The following is an 18,418-nucleotide window of genomic DNA, read 5'->3' on the forward strand; positions in this document are numbered from 1 at the left end:
TTTTGCAGAGCAATCCAGAACAAGTTCCACTACGCTGCTCTCTCCCTATTGCTCTGCTTTAAATGTTTATTTGCTGTTCTCTTAAAAGTATGGTAGTGTGGAAGAACAATGGGAAAGGTTTCCACTATTTACTATTTCTAGTGAAATAATCAATGCAAGCCAGTTTGGAGAGGGAACAGTCAGCAAAATATGAGCTGGACAAAGATCTGGATGAAAAAGAAATGATCAACCATCAAAAAGAAATTGTGTCATTTTATAGGTGGTGTTGCCCATGGTCCTCGAGGGCCAACTAGTTATTATTATATGTTGCCCATGAAAGTTCGTGTAATGGGTCTGAAAGTGGCGCTCTCCATGAAGTTTGCTCAGGTAAGGACTAGTGAGTGCTGTTTCTAACCATGATTTGTATCTATTTTATTTCTCTTATTGGTGTCTCCAAACCAAGACTTTTCAGTTGTGACCACTAGGTGGCATATCTAGCCAAGGCAATTTTATTCCTAATTACCAGCTGAGGTTTCTGGGTTAATCAAGAATGCAGCATAATCCAAAGGTAGCTGAACCTAAATTACAACTGAGCATCTTTTCTGATAAAGACATTGTAGTGTAAGGAGAGCAAAACATTCCTCTTGGAAGTACTTTAGTAGTGTGTGGTCTTGATGAATGTTTCTTTGGTAACTTTTAACCTGTGACTTTTGGCAATTATGCACAAAGGAAAATGAAGAGCATTTCCAATACAAAAATAATTCCAGCCCACACAGAGCTTTGTCATACCTGCTGAGGATAAAGGCCCACTATGCTAAAGATCAGAATGTTGGATGAACAAAGATTTAAACTGTGAAGTACTTTTATTCTAATCAGAAAGCATTTTCCTCATTTAATTATCATATGGAAGCTATTAAGTGAAGTGCCTTTCAATAGTTAAGCTTTTTCAATTCTTAACTCCACCATCCCAGATGAGTTAAAGTGACATTACACAGCACAAAAACAGGCCATTTGCCCAACTATGCCAGCATCCACTTCAGCCTCCTCCCATCTTTCTCAATCTGCCTTGTCTGTGTAAATATGCCTCTAGTTGAATGAGTAGTGCTGATCGTCGTCGTGAAGAAATCTCCAAATTAGGTTGTTCTCCAGCTTTTTTTCCAAATCATGCCAGATAGTTGAATTATAAAAACTGAATTATTTGCCAGCCTAGTTGCTAACAAAGCTACATCTTGATGCAATGTCAATCATTCTTCTCACCCAATTTTTTTTTTTATACTACTCATGTGCTGCAGTTATTTTGCATTAACTTTTGATGGCTGTATTTTTAGGATTACCTGCACATTATCAATTCCCTCGAAATGCCCAGCCCAGATCCTCAATACCTTATTGACTTGGTACGGTATAGACACTGGGGAGATTCTGTCCTTATTGTAGACGTGTAAGTATTTGTTCTTTGTACTAGGTTGTAATATTTGTGAAACTCCAATAAGCAGAGGGTTAACTATTTTGGGTAATTAGTACAAGCTTTTTAATCCACTACAAAATAAAATTTACATGTAATATTGCCTTTAATTGCTTTACATTAATAAATGCACCAGTGATCTGAATCTGATTCTTTAATTTTCAGTTGTGATTGGCTTTTAATCAGGTTTTAGCCTCATTCTGGGGAATTGTGTTCAGCTGCTAGTCAAGAAAATTCTGAAGTCTACCAAATAAGTAGTTGCAAGGAAAGGCAGTTGAAATGCATTTTATTTGAATCTGAGCATACAGGGTATCATGGTGGCATTGGACTAGCTACCATAAGCTCATTAGCTCAAATCTTACCAAGGTAAGTTGTGAAATTGAGTTCAATAAATCTGCTCATTAGTGGTCAAGAAACAAACATGAAAGTTGCTAGATTGTCATAAGAATCCAACTGATTCACTAATTTTTTAGGATGGAGTACTGCCCATCTGTGCCCAACCCTCTGAAGCCACTCAGCAGTGAAAACAAAAGCTACATAAGGCTCACCTTCAGTTTATCAAGAACTAGCAATAGGCAGTAAATACAGTCTTGCTGCTAGTACCCACATCCATAGAATAAATGTGTTTTCTGTTGATTTTACTTTCAAGCATAGCCTTATAATTCATAGTCTTTACTGTAGCCATCTGACATTGTGTGAAATTCCTTAAATAGCAATGTTAAACCTGGCAAGAACTACTCAAACACATTATCTACCCTACAAGCTACAGCAACATAAGTAGTCTGTTGAAAAGGAACTCAGTGAACCTTTTTTTTTTAAAGGGATTCTGCAAATGTGGACTTCAGAATTAGAAGAGATATTCAAAAGTGTCTAAAGCAGTATTTTTCCCCATTATTCAATTGGAGTGTAAATTTGGCTTTCGTTGCAGCTTGATTGTTCCTGCAGTGCACTAACGTTAACATCTTACATAGTAGTTCATTTAAAATGCAATGTCCTATGTTTAACACTTTTTTCTGGGATGGGGTGGCTCTGGATCAACTCGGTGATTGAGTTGCAGCTGCACTAAAAATGATACTGCTAGTGACAAAGTAATCCAATAGTAAGAAGTTGATATTTTAAAATTGGAAACTGAACCAGTACTTTCAACAAAAAACATTACCTTTAGAAATTTTTCCCTTTTGAGTTTTGTAGTTGGGCAATTTGGGTAACATTGAAAGAACAATGCTTGTTTTTTGGTGCAATTAATAACCTAACAATCTCAAATCAAATTTCATATATCCCTGCACTTTCATTAGTAGGCTGGTGTTAGAGAAAAACAAGTTATTTTTCCAAGAGGAAATGTCAATACTTCAAATTACATAGAATAATTACTTAATTGAATGTTTATGTATTATGAAATTGATTCACTTACTGTTCATTCCTTTAGTAATGAAGACATGCCAGAAAATATTTTAGCAGCAACAAAATATTCTAAAACTGTAACAGTGATGCCTGTTATAGGTAAGATTGTTTCTTCTGCATTACTTATTGCTTGATCCAAAATAAACTTAAAGAAAATTTCAGAATATCTAACAATTCATATCAAATAGCTCCAAACCCATTTGCCACTGTGGCTCAGTAGGTAAATCCATGCGCTGTGATACAAAGCTTTGCAAAATGGGAAGAACCCATGTTAATATCTCTGCTGCAGAAGTACAGTTGCTTTCTGTGTCTCTGGTAAAGGCCTGCTCAGGCCTGGGAAAAAAAAAATCGGACCCAAGCCTGACCCAGCCCGAGTCATTCCATTTTTGCCCGACCCGACCATAGTGCACTTGCTGTACTTGCCACTTTTAGATGGATGGAATGGAAGGAAGCTGCACTGCTGCAGCATGAGCACAATGACATCATAGAGATGCTCACTCGCTCACTGCACAGACTCGGTCTGTACTATGCGTGTCCGACCCGACCTCGACACACGGCGGGTAGCAGGCCTTTAGTCTCTGGACAAGGGAGAGTGGGGGTGGAAATCAGCCAGGGGTTCTGAGTCCTAATCACTGGCCATTGATCCCTAATCGGTGTCTGTAGATTGCATGTGACCAGATAGAGTTGGACTGTGATGTCTTTTTCCAAGTTATCTAAAGAATGATTATCCAGGGGTATTATCAGAAGACGGTCAATGTCTTTTAGAAAAAGGTTAAAGGGTGAGGGCAAAACAACATCACATTAGCAATCAATCTTTAACCAGTACAATATCGAAACCCTGCTTTGTATTCCTCCATATGTGGATTGCAATTTGCTGTACATTGTTTCTATTGCATCAATGATTTGTTAGAATAGGGGATTTATTATGTTTCAGTAAAAGTACCAATTCAAAAATGAATAGCATCTAACTCTTTAGGATTGTTTCCATCCATTTTTAAAATTTATTTTCCTTTTTCATTTTGTACTAGTTTTCAGTGAAATCCTGACAGCATGATTTATAGTAGATGAACCATTTAATGTGAAGCAGTTAAAATCCTGAGCAAATAGACCAGAATGTGAAGTACATGTACAGGTACTGATAGCCACAAAATATTCCTTGAAAATTTCCATCTTTCAAAACTTCATAACTACCCATTTCTGATCACTCTGAAAAACTGTCTTAACTCTTCCCCTCTCTCTTCTAATCAGTGCTTAAGGAAAAGTGCACAGTTACCTATTTAGGTTACTTTTTAAGTAGACCAGCTATGTATTTAGTTTCACGCTTGCATTTCAAGCGTGCTCTTGTACAGAAAGCTCTAAAATGGAATTGATGGCAAAGTTCCTTTTAAATACAGTGGAAGATGGCCTGTAAGAAAAAGAACTTGCATTTACAGTGCCTTGTCAACAACATTTATATAGTAGCTTTCACGTAAATAAAACATCTCCGGGTGCTTCACAGGAACATTATAAAACAAAAATGATCCCGAACCACAAAAGGAGGTAGGTCAGATGACCAAAAGCTCATCAATGAGGTAGATGTCTGTTTCACAGCCAATTAATTAAGTGCAGTCAATCTGGCAGCTAATTTGAACAGTGAAATTTCAAATATGTATGACCAGTTAATCTGCTTCTGAGAGAGATTTCCGTACTTTATTGGTGCTAGGGGAATTACAGCAGTCAGAGGTTCTCCTGTTGGACCAATTCATTTACAAAGTGACTCCTGACAATGCAGTTCAGCGTTAGACATCAGAGTGCTCCCAGCTTCGCATATGCGCAGAACAGACTCTTGCTGTGAGTATGGTGCTGCGCATTCACAGCCTATGTCAGCACCCAGTTTGCCAGGACTAATTTGCGCATGTGCACAAAAACATCATCCCGTACTGCAACGTCTGCTTGCCCCCCCACCACCACAGTCTCTCTTTCCCGCACGGAAGGAGAAGGAGAGAGAGACTGTGAGCGGGAGGGAGCAGGGAGATAAATTGAGCAGCGCCATCTTTACTACTGGCCGCTACCAAAAACATCACAGTGATGTTTCAGTGCATGAGGCTGTATTTGCACATGTGCAAGTACTGCGCCATCTGGTGGTTGCATTGTCAGCAAACACAGCCATTCATTTATCCAACTGTATGAGTCATAGGCAAGGTCTGAATTAAAGTTGACTCCAGCAATCCTGCTGCTATTGCTCTACAATGCCTTTGTTAGCAAACAGCCTGCCAATACTCAGTCAAGACTTGCATGTGAATAACAATTATTGGGGAAGAGAATCATGCAAGGTGACAATCTGTTGGGATGAATGACAACTTTAAGAGGTCCATTCTCCTACAGTAGGCTTCAGTCTTCATTGGGTGTAATTGGAACCATATTGAAGATTTATCCTACATTTAATATGCACTCTATTTTAACCTGGAAACTTCTATCATGAGCTGTAAAAACAAAAAACATTTTCATTTAATCACAAAGCAAACCCGTTTCTAAATTGGTCTGGATTTTACTGTTTTATTAGCTTTCTGAAATATTGCTCTATTTTCTTTCAGGGCTGAATGTTCACAGTATGCTGAAACATGAGACCTTGGTTCTAACATTGGATGCAGTCAGTTTTCTAGAGAAGAAGTTGCTGTGGCACAATACAAGATTCTCCCCCCTCTATCCATTCAAACTACCTTACAGAGACTTTCCTTGAGAATCAAGCGGAAAACCAGTTTAGAAAAGAGGACTTTTATTTTATAAAAATCAATAAAATTGTTGCCTTCATTGCAGTTGCACACTTACAAAAGGATGTTATTTATATAAAAAGTATACCGAGTTAATCCAACTATAAAGGGCAGAAAAACTTCTGTGGAATGGCTCCACTTGCTAGTTCATGTCTAATTTGCCATCGCAATGCAGACCTTTTCTTCTCTGTTGGTACAACATAGTCATTTGGAACATAAATGTGTTGAGGTTTCTATGGTGGGATGAATTCAAAGAGAAGATAGTAAATTTAAAAGTAGCTTGTGGCTTAGCAATAGCATAACTAAAGCAACTTAAAAGGCAGATTTGCAACATTTACAACAAAAATAAAGTTGAAATTACTCTCACATTTGTTACTGTTCGGTTACATAATAAGTGCCCATCAAGCATGTCAACTTTATTCCAAAAATCAGTGATGATACTGTAGATGCAGCAGGTATTAATTTTACCATATTGCAAGTAACAGCAAAACATGTAATCTTTTAATTTAGAATTATACCAGCTATTTTAAAGTTAATGTGTCACCATGATTCAAGGGAACTTGACTTACATTAATGGTTGTGGAAAAGGGATAGTGGAGTCAGTAGTAAATGAGACAAAAGAAAAGACTCACCAGAGGTAGTTGGTTCTTATAAAGCATTTGTTCCTAGGGAAGAACAAGTTATACTTGAAATGATTATCGAAGAGTTTAAAATTGCAGTTGTCCTGGTCAAGGAATAGAAATACATACCCTTATTCCCCATCGCAGTTCTTTCCTATCTTTTTCTCCAGGAGCTTTGAAAGTTTCCCAGTTTCGCTTATATTCAAAATACCTACAAAACACAATTTATGTATTAAAATCTCTACTCAAACAGACACCTAATGTGCAGCTTATCACTTGGCTCAATTGGTGAAAATTAAAGAAAACTGGTCCTGTTGGCAAGGGCACTTCAATAAAGGTAAGAACAGCTCTAGCCTGATGAAATAAAAGTCTCAACACTCTTCACTAAGGATTTTAAAGTTATGAGATTCAGTATTAATATTTAGCAAGTGGCTTCACAAGCACAAATTTGACCATGATGCAACAAAAATCAGCATTATCACAATCATCCGGACATTCTTGAAGTTAAGTTTAAAGTACATTTATGTAGCAAAAAATAAATGTAGGAGACTAAAGGTGGTCAGAGGGAAAGTTGTCCTGGAGAATTGAATAAATGAGTCAGAGGTTAGGATCTCATGAGTGTACAAAAGAGACATGGCAAAATAGCTGCATTTGGTCTCATTGGCATTGAATACAGAAAGCTGGATTAGGGAAATACATGTACAATTGTTCTCTCGTGCAAAACCATATCTGGGCACTGCAGTGGGAAAATATGAGCAGATGCTTCTGCTGCATGGGAAAGCGCCAAGTAAAAGCAGCTAGAAGTTAGCACAATGGAACAATGAACAAAAATATCCCAGAAGAAATGGCCCCTCTAGAAAGCAGGATGGGGCCAGGAAAGGGGAGGATATCTTGTACATCCTGGAAAATGCAAGAGATAGTGGAATGGAAGATGAAAATATACACAACACAAGAGTCAAAAGTTTAGTACGTTGGAATATTTTGTTCCAATTCTGTTGCAGATTTTAAAAACTGGAAAACAACTAACAAATCCAGCACTTACTTTGCTACAGGATCATTTTTCTTTATGTTTCTTGTGTGAGGATGATCCATTAGTGGCCTAATAACTGCAACAACATTGATTAAAGTTAAACATATAACTGTACCATTTCAATTAGAATAAACTTGCGTTTATACTTTGTCTCATCACATACTCGAGAACATCCTAAAGCATTTTATATTCAAATAATTACTATTGAGTGTACAGTCTATTATGGAGGCAAGCAATTTGCACACAGCAAAGTCCCATAAACAAATGGCCAGTTCAACTTTTTTTTGGTGGATGGAGGAATTTTGGGTAGGAACTTGAAGACTCTCCTCTTTGAATTGTGTTAGATGATCTTTTATGCACACCCTGACAGGCACGTTTTCCCTAGTCTAATGTCACATAAAAGATAACATCTCTGACAATACTGAACTCAGTACAGTGCAGACTGTTCAATCCTGGAGTAGGGTGTGAACTTACAAGCTTCTAATTTGGATATGAGTATTACCAACTACTATTACTACTTAAGTACTATTTTTCATGTGTCTACGATTTACTGTGGGATGACAGCGCCAGATTTAGAATGCAAGCAAAGACACCAGTCTCCTCAAATCAAAACCAAGGAAGTGGCAGTATAAAACTATATTTAATAAGGTCTCTCGTAGCCTCTTGATTTTAGTAATGCTTTAGCTTAAAATAGAGATAAGAATAGTTTCAGAGGACATTAGTTCCTTTGTACAAAAGATTTACATAGTTTCTCAATTTAAGAACCCAACATACAGGAAAGATGAAATCGTAATACTTACATGATTTTGGAGCATTTGAAATATAACCGTAGCTTTCACTCCCTGCAGGCCTATGGCTCCACTGCAAAAGGAGGAAAACATTTCTGAATTGGCATGATGCCTTGTTTGTACAGTTTCAAAAAACCTTCAGAGAAGAGAAGCTGCCTAGTCTGGCCTACACATGATTCTTGTACAATATGTTGGTCAACACCCTTACCAGTGTTATCCACATCTCAAAAATCAAAATTTTATAAAGAGCAGTTTTGTGTAATTTTATTTCCACACACACGTCCTCATTGGAAGATTAATTGCTCACGTTATTTGAATATATTTCATGCTGCAGTTTTAATCCTACGTATTAGTTGCAATTAAATGTACTGGAGAAAGAAATGTCCCTGGCCCAAATTGGTACAAAAGTAAGCAAAGCCAGGACACCGTTCACATTAATTACCAGATCTCTTGTGATGAATGGTTGGACAGAATTTGGTCTTCGAGTTAGATTTCCAGTATCAGGTGTGCTGCTCAATTCTTCACTTTCTGTGTCAGACTCTGCTTCATTGCTAAGAGTCTGGAATCTGCTGATTCGCTGTCCCAATTCACTGACTGCATCTTTTTAAGAAAAGTTTAACACATTACAGAACCAACGATAAAGAAGCTGTTGTGATGTTACTTTAAACAGCAACACAAAGTTCTCCAGTACTTTTCAGTTCAGGATTACAATCAATTACTATGTGTAATAGCAATTTCCCTTTATAAATTCTCCTATCTCTGCCTATAATGGATCCACATTTCTCTTTGCTAATTTTTTTCCTTTATACATATCTATAGAAGCTTTTACAATCTATATTTATATTTCTTGCCAGTTTACAATCATATTCTATTCTCTATCAATTTCTTGGTCCTCCTTTGCTGGATTCTAAAATTCTCCCAATCCTCCAGCTTACGACTTTTTTTGGCAAATTTATAAGCCTCCCTCTTTGATCTAATACTATCTTTAACTTCCTTTGTTAGCCACAGCTGACTCACTTTCCCTATTGAGTTCTTTTGCCTTAAAGGAATGTACGTTTTTGAAAACCATGCATTAATTCTTTAAATACTAGCCATTACCTATCTACCGTCAAACCTTTTAATGTAGTTTTCCAATCCACTGTGGCCAACTTGCTCCTCATACGTTTCTAATTGCCCTTGTTTAGATTTAAGACCCTAATTTCGGATTGAACAATCTTTTTCAAGCTTAATGAAAATTCTATCATACTATGGTCACTTTTCCCTATAGGTTCTTTTACCACCAGATTATTAATTAGCCCTTTCTCATAAAATACTAGATCCAAAATAGTTGTTTCCTAGTTGAAGAATCGACAAATTGCTCCAGAAAATCATCTCGGACACATTCCAGGTTCCACAGCATTGGTGCTCATTAGATTTACCCAGTCTATATCTAAATTAGTCAACAATATGATTAAAATTGAGTTATGTGACTACCAGAATGGTAGAAATTGAACTATGTGGATCCTGATTTTTTTCTCATATAGAGATTCCTATGGAATTTGGATATATTTTGTATTGAGGGCTTGGATTTCTTATATGGGGGGAGAACTGCATTTTTGTGCAATCACAATGGATCTTGTATCCCCACTCCAAAAAAAGAGTTGCACATTTCTGCACTAGGGAATTTTTCTGGAGGCTGGAGATGAGGTAGAGGTGCTTTACTCTGCATCTAAACATTTCATCTGTGACCTGGAAGTGCCTGGTGCTAATATTAGGTAGCCAAAATGGAAGTGGTCCATTCCCTAGTCTTGAGCACAAAATTAACACAAAAAAAATATAATCTAGCCACACATGACAGGAAGGTTACAGGTTCAATCTCCAAGTTACATAATTTCAGACAGGGCAGCAGCAAGAATGCAGTCGGGGTTCAAACCTGTGACCATGTGATTGTAAAGCAGAGCCTTCCCCTCTCATTTAAAATGTTCTATTAAAACAAAATCACAAAGCAAGCATACAATATCCTAAAGATGATCAATGACCTATGAACATACACAGGCATGAACCAGACAAACCTTCAAGCCCTCTTGTAAGCACTAGCTCTTACCAAAAACTTCCTTTTGTCGTTTGTTGAGATGTGTTGCGGAAATACAAGTCGAAGATTTACTTCTACTGGGACTGCTATGCTGGCTGACTGTATCTGTATTATTAAACGACACATCACTTCTTATATTATCCAGTGCAAGCAGAGACCTCTGGTTGAAAGAATTGGGTGAATCACTGTTGATCTGACCCTGTGAATTGTCCTTCCTTAGATTCAAAATATCAGTCCCAGTCAGGTGGTCTGAGAAACTCCGGCCTTCAACATCTCCCAAGGCCGGAGATATTTTAACATTTGCTGTGGATTGTTCAGAGTCCTCTTGAAACCAAAACAAGGAAGATGATTTATCTTCTGCATCATCACTGCCACTGATCCGTAAGTGATCAAGCATTGATTTATACATGATTACTCAAGTAACGACTACACAGTCTGGTTTGCTACAGTCCTCTTTGACAGCTAACAATGCACCAGCAACGCCATCAATATTTCAGCAGATGGGGAGGCTTTATTATTCGTTTCATCAAATAATTATTAAGGTAAGAGGCTTAGGGCGCAATGGCTTGACGCAGCATTTAATTACTGCAGAGCCAATACCTGAACAGACAACAAAATCTAATTTCGGCCTATCTGCCTAATGGAACAAGCTGTACTTTAACTAGAAAGGGCTTATACATAAGAAGTACATACCAAGGAGTGACAAATAAACAGTCCATTATATTTACCAGAGTCGGTCTCACTGATTGTCGATTCATCATAAACATGCAATTGTCCATTCTTCTTCCTGCAAAACAGATAAATGAACTTTCCCAAATGCTTTATAAAAGCATACTGGTCTTTGTGACTAACCTATGCAACACACAAACTAGCACTACCGGATACTGGGTACAAAAAGTGAGAAATTGATCAGCTTCCAATGATTAAAGCAACACTGCATCCTTTATGAATGCAAAGTTCACTCCAAATTAAAACATTTGGTTGCTATTTCAGTTGGTCTGCACTGAGTGCTGTTGGAGAGCACAGAGTGTGAAGGGAGTTTGGTAAGTGATTTCAAGGATTAATCTCTCAAGTCTAGTTTTTACTTTGTTTACATTTAGCAATTAATTGAAATTCTTCTTTAAGTTAAGCGGTAAGTTAGGTTTCATACAGTTTTAAGCAATGGTACACAAGCTCAGAGTAACTGTAGCTAGTTAATTAGGTAGCTATCTTAAACTGGTTTCTGAGCTCTAGCAGAGCTGACGCAGCATTGTTTTCAGAGTATAAATTCAGGGGACTCTCAGTGCTGCTGGTCTGCACTGAGTGCTGTTGGAGGGCAGAGAGTGTGAAGAAGGGAGTTTGGTAAGTGATGGAGTTCAGTAAGGAGGGGAAGTTTAATTAATTAAGAAAAAGTAAATATGACTACACTCAGTTGGAGTAGCTTGATTTAGGAGGGCTTGCTGTCGCCTGCAACCAGTCGGAGCCCACATTCGGCAAGAGAACAAAAAGGTGAGACATCACAGGAGAGCAGGTAGGTGATTGCCTGGTGAGTATTGCAGCTTAGGGACTGCGTCTCAAGAACTAGCAGACTAGAAACGAGGGAAAAAAACAAGCATTAATAAGGAACAAGTGAGTAGATGGTGAGTATTATCTTTTTTTGAGTAAGGTTTATTTTAACAAGTGAACTGTATTGATTAGTAGGAGGATTTATCAGTACCAGTAAGGTTTTATTCATAGTTCTAAGGTGTTTTAGTATTGGTAACATTTCTTTTTTTTTTTAAACAGTAGCAAAGGGTTAACTAATAACAGGTATGGAAGGTTGGTTCAACCTCAAGAGTGCACCTCTTGTGCTATGTGGGACTCCAGGATGCTTCCCATATCCTGGATAAGCATTTGCGCAGGAAGCGTAGTCAATTGAAGCAGCTGAGCTCCGGGTTTTGGAACTTGAGCAGCAGCTGGTGACACTGTGGTGCATTCATGAGGATGAAAGCTATGTGGATAGCACGCTCATAGATGTGGTCACCCCACAGCTTATTATGCAGGGAGAGGGAGAATGGGCAACCACCAGGCAGTCAAAAAGAAACATGCAGGTAGTGTAGGAGATCCCTGATTGCATCTCACTCTCCAATCGGTATTCAGTACTGAATTCTGATGCGAGTGATGGTTCAACTGGGGAGTGCAGCCAGAGCCAAGTCCATGGCACCACGTGTGGCTCAGCTGCACAGGGAGTACAGGGAAGACTGGAAGAGCCATAATGATAGGTGATTCAATAGTCAGGGGAACAGACAGGCATTTCTGTGGCCACAGACATGAATCCAGGATGGTATGTTGCCTTCCTGGTGCCCGGGTCAAGGATGTGACTGAGCAGCTGCAGAGCATCCTGAAGGTGGTGGGGGGGGGGGGGGTGGGTGAACAGCCAACAGTTGTGGTCCACATCGGAACCAATGACATAGGTAGAAAGTGGTCTGCGGTCAGAATTTATGGAACTAGGTAAGAAATTAGCAAGCAGGACTTCAAAAGTAGTAATCTCTGGATTACTGCCAGTGCCACGCGCAAGTGAGTACAGGAATAGACGGATAAGACAAATGAATGCATGGCTGGAAAGATGGTGCAGGGGGGAGGGCTTTAGATTCTTGGGACATTGGGAATGGCTCTGGGGGAGATGCAGCCTGTACAGGCCAGACGGGTTGCACCTGAACAGAACCAGGACTGAGTTCCTTGCGGAACGTTTAGCTAGTACTGTTGGGGAGGGTTTAAACTAGTTTGGCAGGGGGATGGGGTCCTGAGTGTAGACTCAGTTGGGACAAAATCAAAGTGAAAATGGGAATCCTGTGGCGAGTAACTCACCTCCTGACTCCCCAAAGCCTGTCCACCATCTACAAGGCACAAGTCAGGAGTATGATGGAATACTCTCCACTTGCCTGGATGGGTGCAGCTCCAACAACACTCAAGAGGCTCAACACCATCCAGGACAAAGCAGCCCACTTGATTGGCACTCCATCCAGAAACATTCCCTCCCTTCACCACCAACGCACAGTGGCAGTAGTGTGTACCATCTATAAGATGCATTGCAGCAACGCACCAAGGTTCCTTAGACAGCACCTTGCAAACCCGCGACCTCTACCAACTAGAAGGACATGGGCAGCGAATGCATGGGAACACCACCACCTGCAAGTTCCCCTCCAAGTCACACAGCATCCTGACTTGGAACCATATTGCTGTTCCTTCACTGTCACTGGGTCAAAATCCTGGAACTCCCTTCCTAACAGCACTGTGGTGTACCTACCCCACGTTGCTGCAGCGGTTCAAGAAGGCAGCTCACCACCACCTTCTCAAGTGCAATTAGGGATGGGCAATAAATGCTGGCCTGGCCAGCGACATCCACATCCCATGAATGAATTTTAAAAATGCAAGGAATATAGCAAATAAAGCAGATGAGCTAAGGGCACAGATAGACATGTGGCAGCCTGATATCATAGCTATTACAGAAACATGGCTTAAGGAAGGACAGGAATGGCAGCTCAACGTTCCTGGTTACAGGGTTTTCAGACGTGATAGGGAGGGGGATAAGAAAGGAGGGGGGAGTGGCAATTTTGGTCAAAGAAGCTGTGAGAGGGATGATATGTTGGAAGGTTCATCAAATGAGGCCATATGGTTTGAGCTAAGCAACAAAAAAGCACGATCACAGAACCCCCAGTCAGAGGGAGATAGAAGAGCAGATATGTAGGCAAATCTCTGAGAAGTGCAAGAACAGTAGGGCAGTAATAGTAGGGGATTTCAACTAGCCCAATATTAACTAGGATAGGTTTAGTGTGAAAGGAATTGAGAGAGCAGAATTCTTGAGGTGCATTCAGGAAACTTTTTTGACCAGCATGTAGCAAGTCCAACAAGAGAGGATGCAGTTTTAGACAAAATTTTAGGAAATGAAGATGGGCAGGTGGAAGGAGTGGCAGTGGGACAGCATTTTGGTGGTAGTTATCATAATTCAGTTAGTTTTAACATAATTATGGAAAAGGACAAGGATAGAACAGAAGTTAAAATCCTCAACTGGGGCAAGGCCAGTTTTACTAAGCTGAGGAGCGATTTAGCGAAAGTAGACTGGAAATAGCTACTTGAAGGTAAATCAGTGTCAGAGCAGTGGGAGGCATTCAAAGGGGAGATTCAAGGGGTTCATACTAAACATGTTCCCACGAAGAAAAAGGATGGGATGGCCAAATCTGCAGCCCCGTGGATGTCAAGGAGCTTACAGGGTAAGATAAGTCAGAAAAGGAAACTTATGCCCGACACAGAGAACTCAACACTACAGAAAGCTGAGAGGAGTATAGAAAGTGGAGGGGTGAAATCAAAAAGAAAATTAGGAAAGCTAAAAGAGTAAAGGAAAGAATACTGGCAAGCAAAAATCAAGGCGAACCCAAAGATGTTTTATTAATACGTTAAGAGTAAGAGGATAACTGAGAGTCGGGCCCATAGAAGACCAAAAAGGTAGCCTATGTGTAGCAGCGGAAGATGCTGATATTGTTCTTAATAAATACTTTGCATCTGTCTTCACAAAAGAATGGTAAAATGCATATATTGTAGTTAAGGAAGAGTGGTGTGAAGTATTGGATGTAATCAACATAGAAAGGGAGGACATATTAATGGGATTAGCATCCTTGGAAGTTGATAAATCACTAGGGCTGGTGAAATGTACCCCAGGCTGTTAAAAGAAGCGAGAGGGGAAATAGCAGAAGGTCTGACCATCATTTTCCAGTCCTCACTGGATACAGATGTGATGCCGAAGGGTTGGAGGACTGCTAATGTTGCACCTCGGTTTAAAAAGGGAACCAGGGATAGACCGAGCAATTATAGGCCAGTCTAAACTCAGTAGTGGGCAAATTATTGGAATCTATTCTGAGAGACAGGATAAACTGTCACATAGTAACTTAAGCCTCAAGACAGATGATCAGCGAAACAAGTTTGAAAGTGTGTATTGGCCCCAACAAGAACTGCAAGACTTAACTTCAATCAAAGACTTTACATCCAAAAAAAAACCAGTAACTGATTTTCCATCTACTACTTCAAACCTCCCCCCCACCTTTTTAATTCTTTCTCCTCCTCTGTATCTATTTGTGTGTTTTCATCGCATATGCATGCTAGTGTGGTCGCATCGCATAGCGTATTCTTAGTGGTTTTAACTGAGTTAGAGTTCTAAGGTTAATAAACTTACACCTTTCTTGTTTAAATCTGAGAAAACCTGTCTGGTTGATTTCTTTACAATTACAATTAGAGAGCAGTGAGCAAGGACTCACTGAGGGGAAGCTAAAAACACTTTTAAAAGTTAAACACTGTTACGGCCAAACCAGGAAAAGGCCGAGAGGGGAGCCCTAGAACCCTTCCTCACCTGGTTGTAACACAGGAAACAAAGGGTAATAGTTGACAGGTATTTTTGCGACTGGAGGGCTGTTTCCGTTGGCTTTCTGCAGGGCTCAGTAGTGGGTCCCCTGCTTTTTGTGGTATATATTAACGATTTGGACGTAAATGTGGGGAGCATGATGAAGAAGTTTGCAGACGACACAAAGATTGGCCATGTGGCGGACAGCAAGGAGGATATTGATGGTCTGGTCAGATGGGCAGAAAAGTGGCAAACGGAATTCAACTCTGAGAAGTGTGAGGTGATGCATTTGGGGAGGTCAACAAGGCAAAGGAATACAAGATTAGTGGGAAAATACTGAAAGGTGTAAAGGAAGTGAGGGACCTTGAAGTAAATGTCCACAGATTCCTGAAGGTAGCAGGGCAGATCAATAAGGTTAAATAAGGCATATGGAATCCTTTCCTTTATTAGACAAGGTACAGAATATAAGAGCAGGGAGGTTATGCCGGAACTGTATTGTCAGGCAAGCACCACCACCACCGCCATCCCCCCCACCCCCACCACCTACCCAGACTGAGCCATACATTATTTTGCCACTTTAACAGTAAAACTTAAAATTGCAAGCCATGGAAAGACATTTGCATAGTAACTAGCAGCGTTAGAACAAAGGGACCAATCCCTGCCCAATACATAGAAGAAACCTAGTCAAACCAGTCGGTTACGTGACCACCTGCTGGCCAACTAGGGGAGTTTTAAATTGGAAAAACAGAATTTGAACTTCCAACAATGAAAATAAGTCAGAAAACTCCTGGCTCCTGGTTTGAGAACATCTCCAGTCCTGCCTGCCTCCATCTTTCCCACAGAGTTGAATCTTGTGAAAACATGTGAACCTCAAAGAGAGAAAAGTCTCCTACGTGAACACTGGGGCCCAACAAAGAGCAAGACTACCCACAATCAAGTGAGCCCGAAGCACAGTAAATAAGAAACGCTTCTGATATTGCCTCAAACCCCTCTCTACTGTATTTTCCTCTCTTTTCTGTCCCTATTTGCATGTGTATATCGCATGTGCATGCTAGCTAGTGCATCGTACATCTGTAGGTGTCAATGTATTAGAGTTTAAGTTTTAATACGTTTCACTTTTCTCCTTTAAACCGAAGAAAGCCTCTTTATGGTCATTTCTTTGCCTTATAATTGGAACGCTGTGAACAAGGATTCAAAAATAAACCCTGTTACAATAAGACCAGGTGAAGACAGCAATAGACCCCTAGACATCTTTCTCACCTGGACGTGACAGAAATATGGGGGCTAGCGTCCGGAATTTTACCCACAGACGAACGAGAGAAATTGGAAGTGGGAAGCCAAATTGTTCCCAATCAAAAAGAGGAAACAAACAATCAATACAGGTTGTCTTGTGGTTGTGTGTGATTGAATACTAACATGTCTGCAACTGAAGCTAGTAGTTCCCCAAGCCAGGGCGAAGCAGCTCGGGATAAGTGAACAGCACTGTCTATGGAGGGGTTGGGGACAATGGCTGAGCAGTGTGGGATCACTGGGGGGAAAGAGGGGGACAGACAGACAGAGAATGAGAATATTCCGGAAAGAATCCGAAATGAGAGCGCTGAAGCAGCTCAAGTTAACTAGGGGGCAACAGAGTAACCCTAGTGAAGCATGGCCAATATTGAGGAGCATAATTCAGGGCTGGGTACAAGATTGCTAAAACTTACTCAATTAATTCCAAAATTCAATGAGGAAGATGTGAAAGCATTTTTCATGCCTTTTAAGAAACTGGCAAGGCAGCTAAAATGGCCAGTTAAGACCTGGTCTCTGTTATTGCAAAGCAAACTAACCACAAAAGTCCATGAGGTTTATCCCTTGTTGCCAGATGAGAGTTCATCAAATTATGAACTGACCAAAAATACTATCCTTAGGGCATATGAATTAGTACCCGAAACCAATCACCAAAAGTTCAGAACCCTCAAAAAGCAAGCCAATCAAACTTATCTGGAGTTTGAAAGAAGCAAGCAGCTAGCTTTTGACTAGTGGCTGAGGGCTTTAAAAATACCGCTCAGCTACAAGACTCAGAGATGTAATCCTGTTAGAGGAATTTAAACACTCTCTCCCATTCTCAATAAAAACCCATGTAAAGGAGCAGTGGGTTCAGGGAGCCCAGCAAATGGCTGTTCTGGCCGATGAGTTTGCTTTAATTTATAAGTCGGTTTCCCAGGGGAGAACCTTTCCTAATCACCCCCACAAATCCAAAAAGGACAAAAGTTTGGGAAGGTGATCTCCACCCAGGCAGTCCTGAAAGAGAAAGGAAAGCACGAGACACAGGGGGCCCTCCTCCAGCCAAAAAGGAAGGTGCTGTGAGCAAGAGTGAGAACTGGAGACCTGTGTGCTTCCATTGTAATAAGGCAGGGCATTTAAAAGCTAACTGCTGAAAACAAAGGGTAAAGGCCTGCTCAGGTCGGGAAAAAGAACCCGACCAAACCACAGTAGACCCGAGCCCAACCCGGCCCGAATCCTTCCAATTTTGTCCCGAGCCCGACCTCGACTCGGCCCGACCAGTGCCATCCATCGTTTTACTTACCTTCCGACTCCGAACCTCCAGGAAGTTGTAGTGCATGCGTGATGATGTCATACTGGCATCACTCGCTCACTGCGCACTCAGTTTCGTCCCGGACTCCCAGCTCAGGTAAGCTTTTTAATTGTAATACTTACCAGCCTGACCCGGCCCAACCTGGACTCGGCCCGACCCGACCAAGCCCGATCCGGAAGATGGGCCCAACCCGACCCAAACCCAACACGTCGTAGGTCCCGTCGGGTTCGGGTCGGGTAGCAGGCCTTTAAATCAGGGCACACCCACTCAGTGAAGACGAGGGCCTGATGGAAAACACGGAATGGCTGTGACTTTGACTGCAGTAAGGGTGCAACCCAGGAAACTTACTACGACCAATGCAGGAAAAGTTAATAGGATTCCTATTGGATTTT

The 18,418-nt window shown here is 40.5% G+C and overlaps 2 protein-coding genes across 5 annotated transcripts in view; one reads left to right on the forward strand and one right to left on the reverse strand.

Moving 5' to 3' along the window:
* Positions 1-5,958, forward strand: part of mrpl4 (mitochondrial ribosomal protein L4) — an 18,115-nt gene extending 12,157 nt beyond the window's left edge. Inside the window, exons 6-10 of one of the 2 annotated variants that reach the window (XR_010976276.1) lie at positions 260-366; positions 1,308-1,417; positions 2,868-2,941; positions 3,871-3,974; positions 5,416-5,503. Coding sequence is in view for 1 of the 2 variants with exons in the window: in XM_068045327.1 (XP_067901428.1) it covers positions 260-366; positions 1,308-1,417; positions 2,868-2,941; positions 5,416-5,561 (437 nt within the window). In the remaining variant the exon portion in view is untranslated. Of the gene's footprint in view, positions 1-259; positions 367-1,307; positions 1,418-2,867; positions 2,942-3,870; positions 3,975-5,415 lie in introns of both variants that reach the window. The other variant, XM_068045327.1, reaches the window with a different exon arrangement.
* Positions 5,581-18,418, reverse strand: part of hyls1 (HYLS1 centriolar and ciliogenesis associated) — a 25,134-nt gene continuing 12,296 nt past the window's right edge. For 2 of the 3 annotated variants that reach the window (XM_068045325.1, XM_068045323.1), the window contains exons 6-13: positions 10,830-10,888; positions 10,114-10,425; positions 8,473-8,630; positions 8,043-8,103; positions 7,255-7,318; positions 6,342-6,423; positions 6,225-6,257; positions 5,581-5,825 (exon numbers count right to left, since the gene is read on the reverse strand). In XM_068045325.1, coding sequence (XP_067901426.1) covers positions 5,694-5,825; positions 6,225-6,257; positions 6,342-6,423; positions 7,255-7,318; positions 8,043-8,103; positions 8,473-8,630; positions 10,114-10,425; positions 10,830-10,888 — 901 coding nt within the window. In that variant the 3' untranslated portion in view covers positions 5,581-5,693. The remainder of the gene's footprint in view (positions 5,826-6,224; positions 6,258-6,341; positions 6,424-7,254; positions 7,319-8,042; positions 8,104-8,472; positions 8,631-10,113; positions 10,426-10,829; positions 10,889-18,418) is intronic. The other variant, XM_068045326.1, reaches the window with a different exon arrangement.

Source organism: Heterodontus francisci, chromosome 13, assembly GCF_036365525.1.
Source record: "Heterodontus francisci isolate sHetFra1 chromosome 13, sHetFra1.hap1, whole genome shotgun sequence".
Classification (NCBI taxonomy): domain Eukaryota; kingdom Metazoa; phylum Chordata; class Chondrichthyes; order Heterodontiformes; family Heterodontidae; genus Heterodontus; species Heterodontus francisci.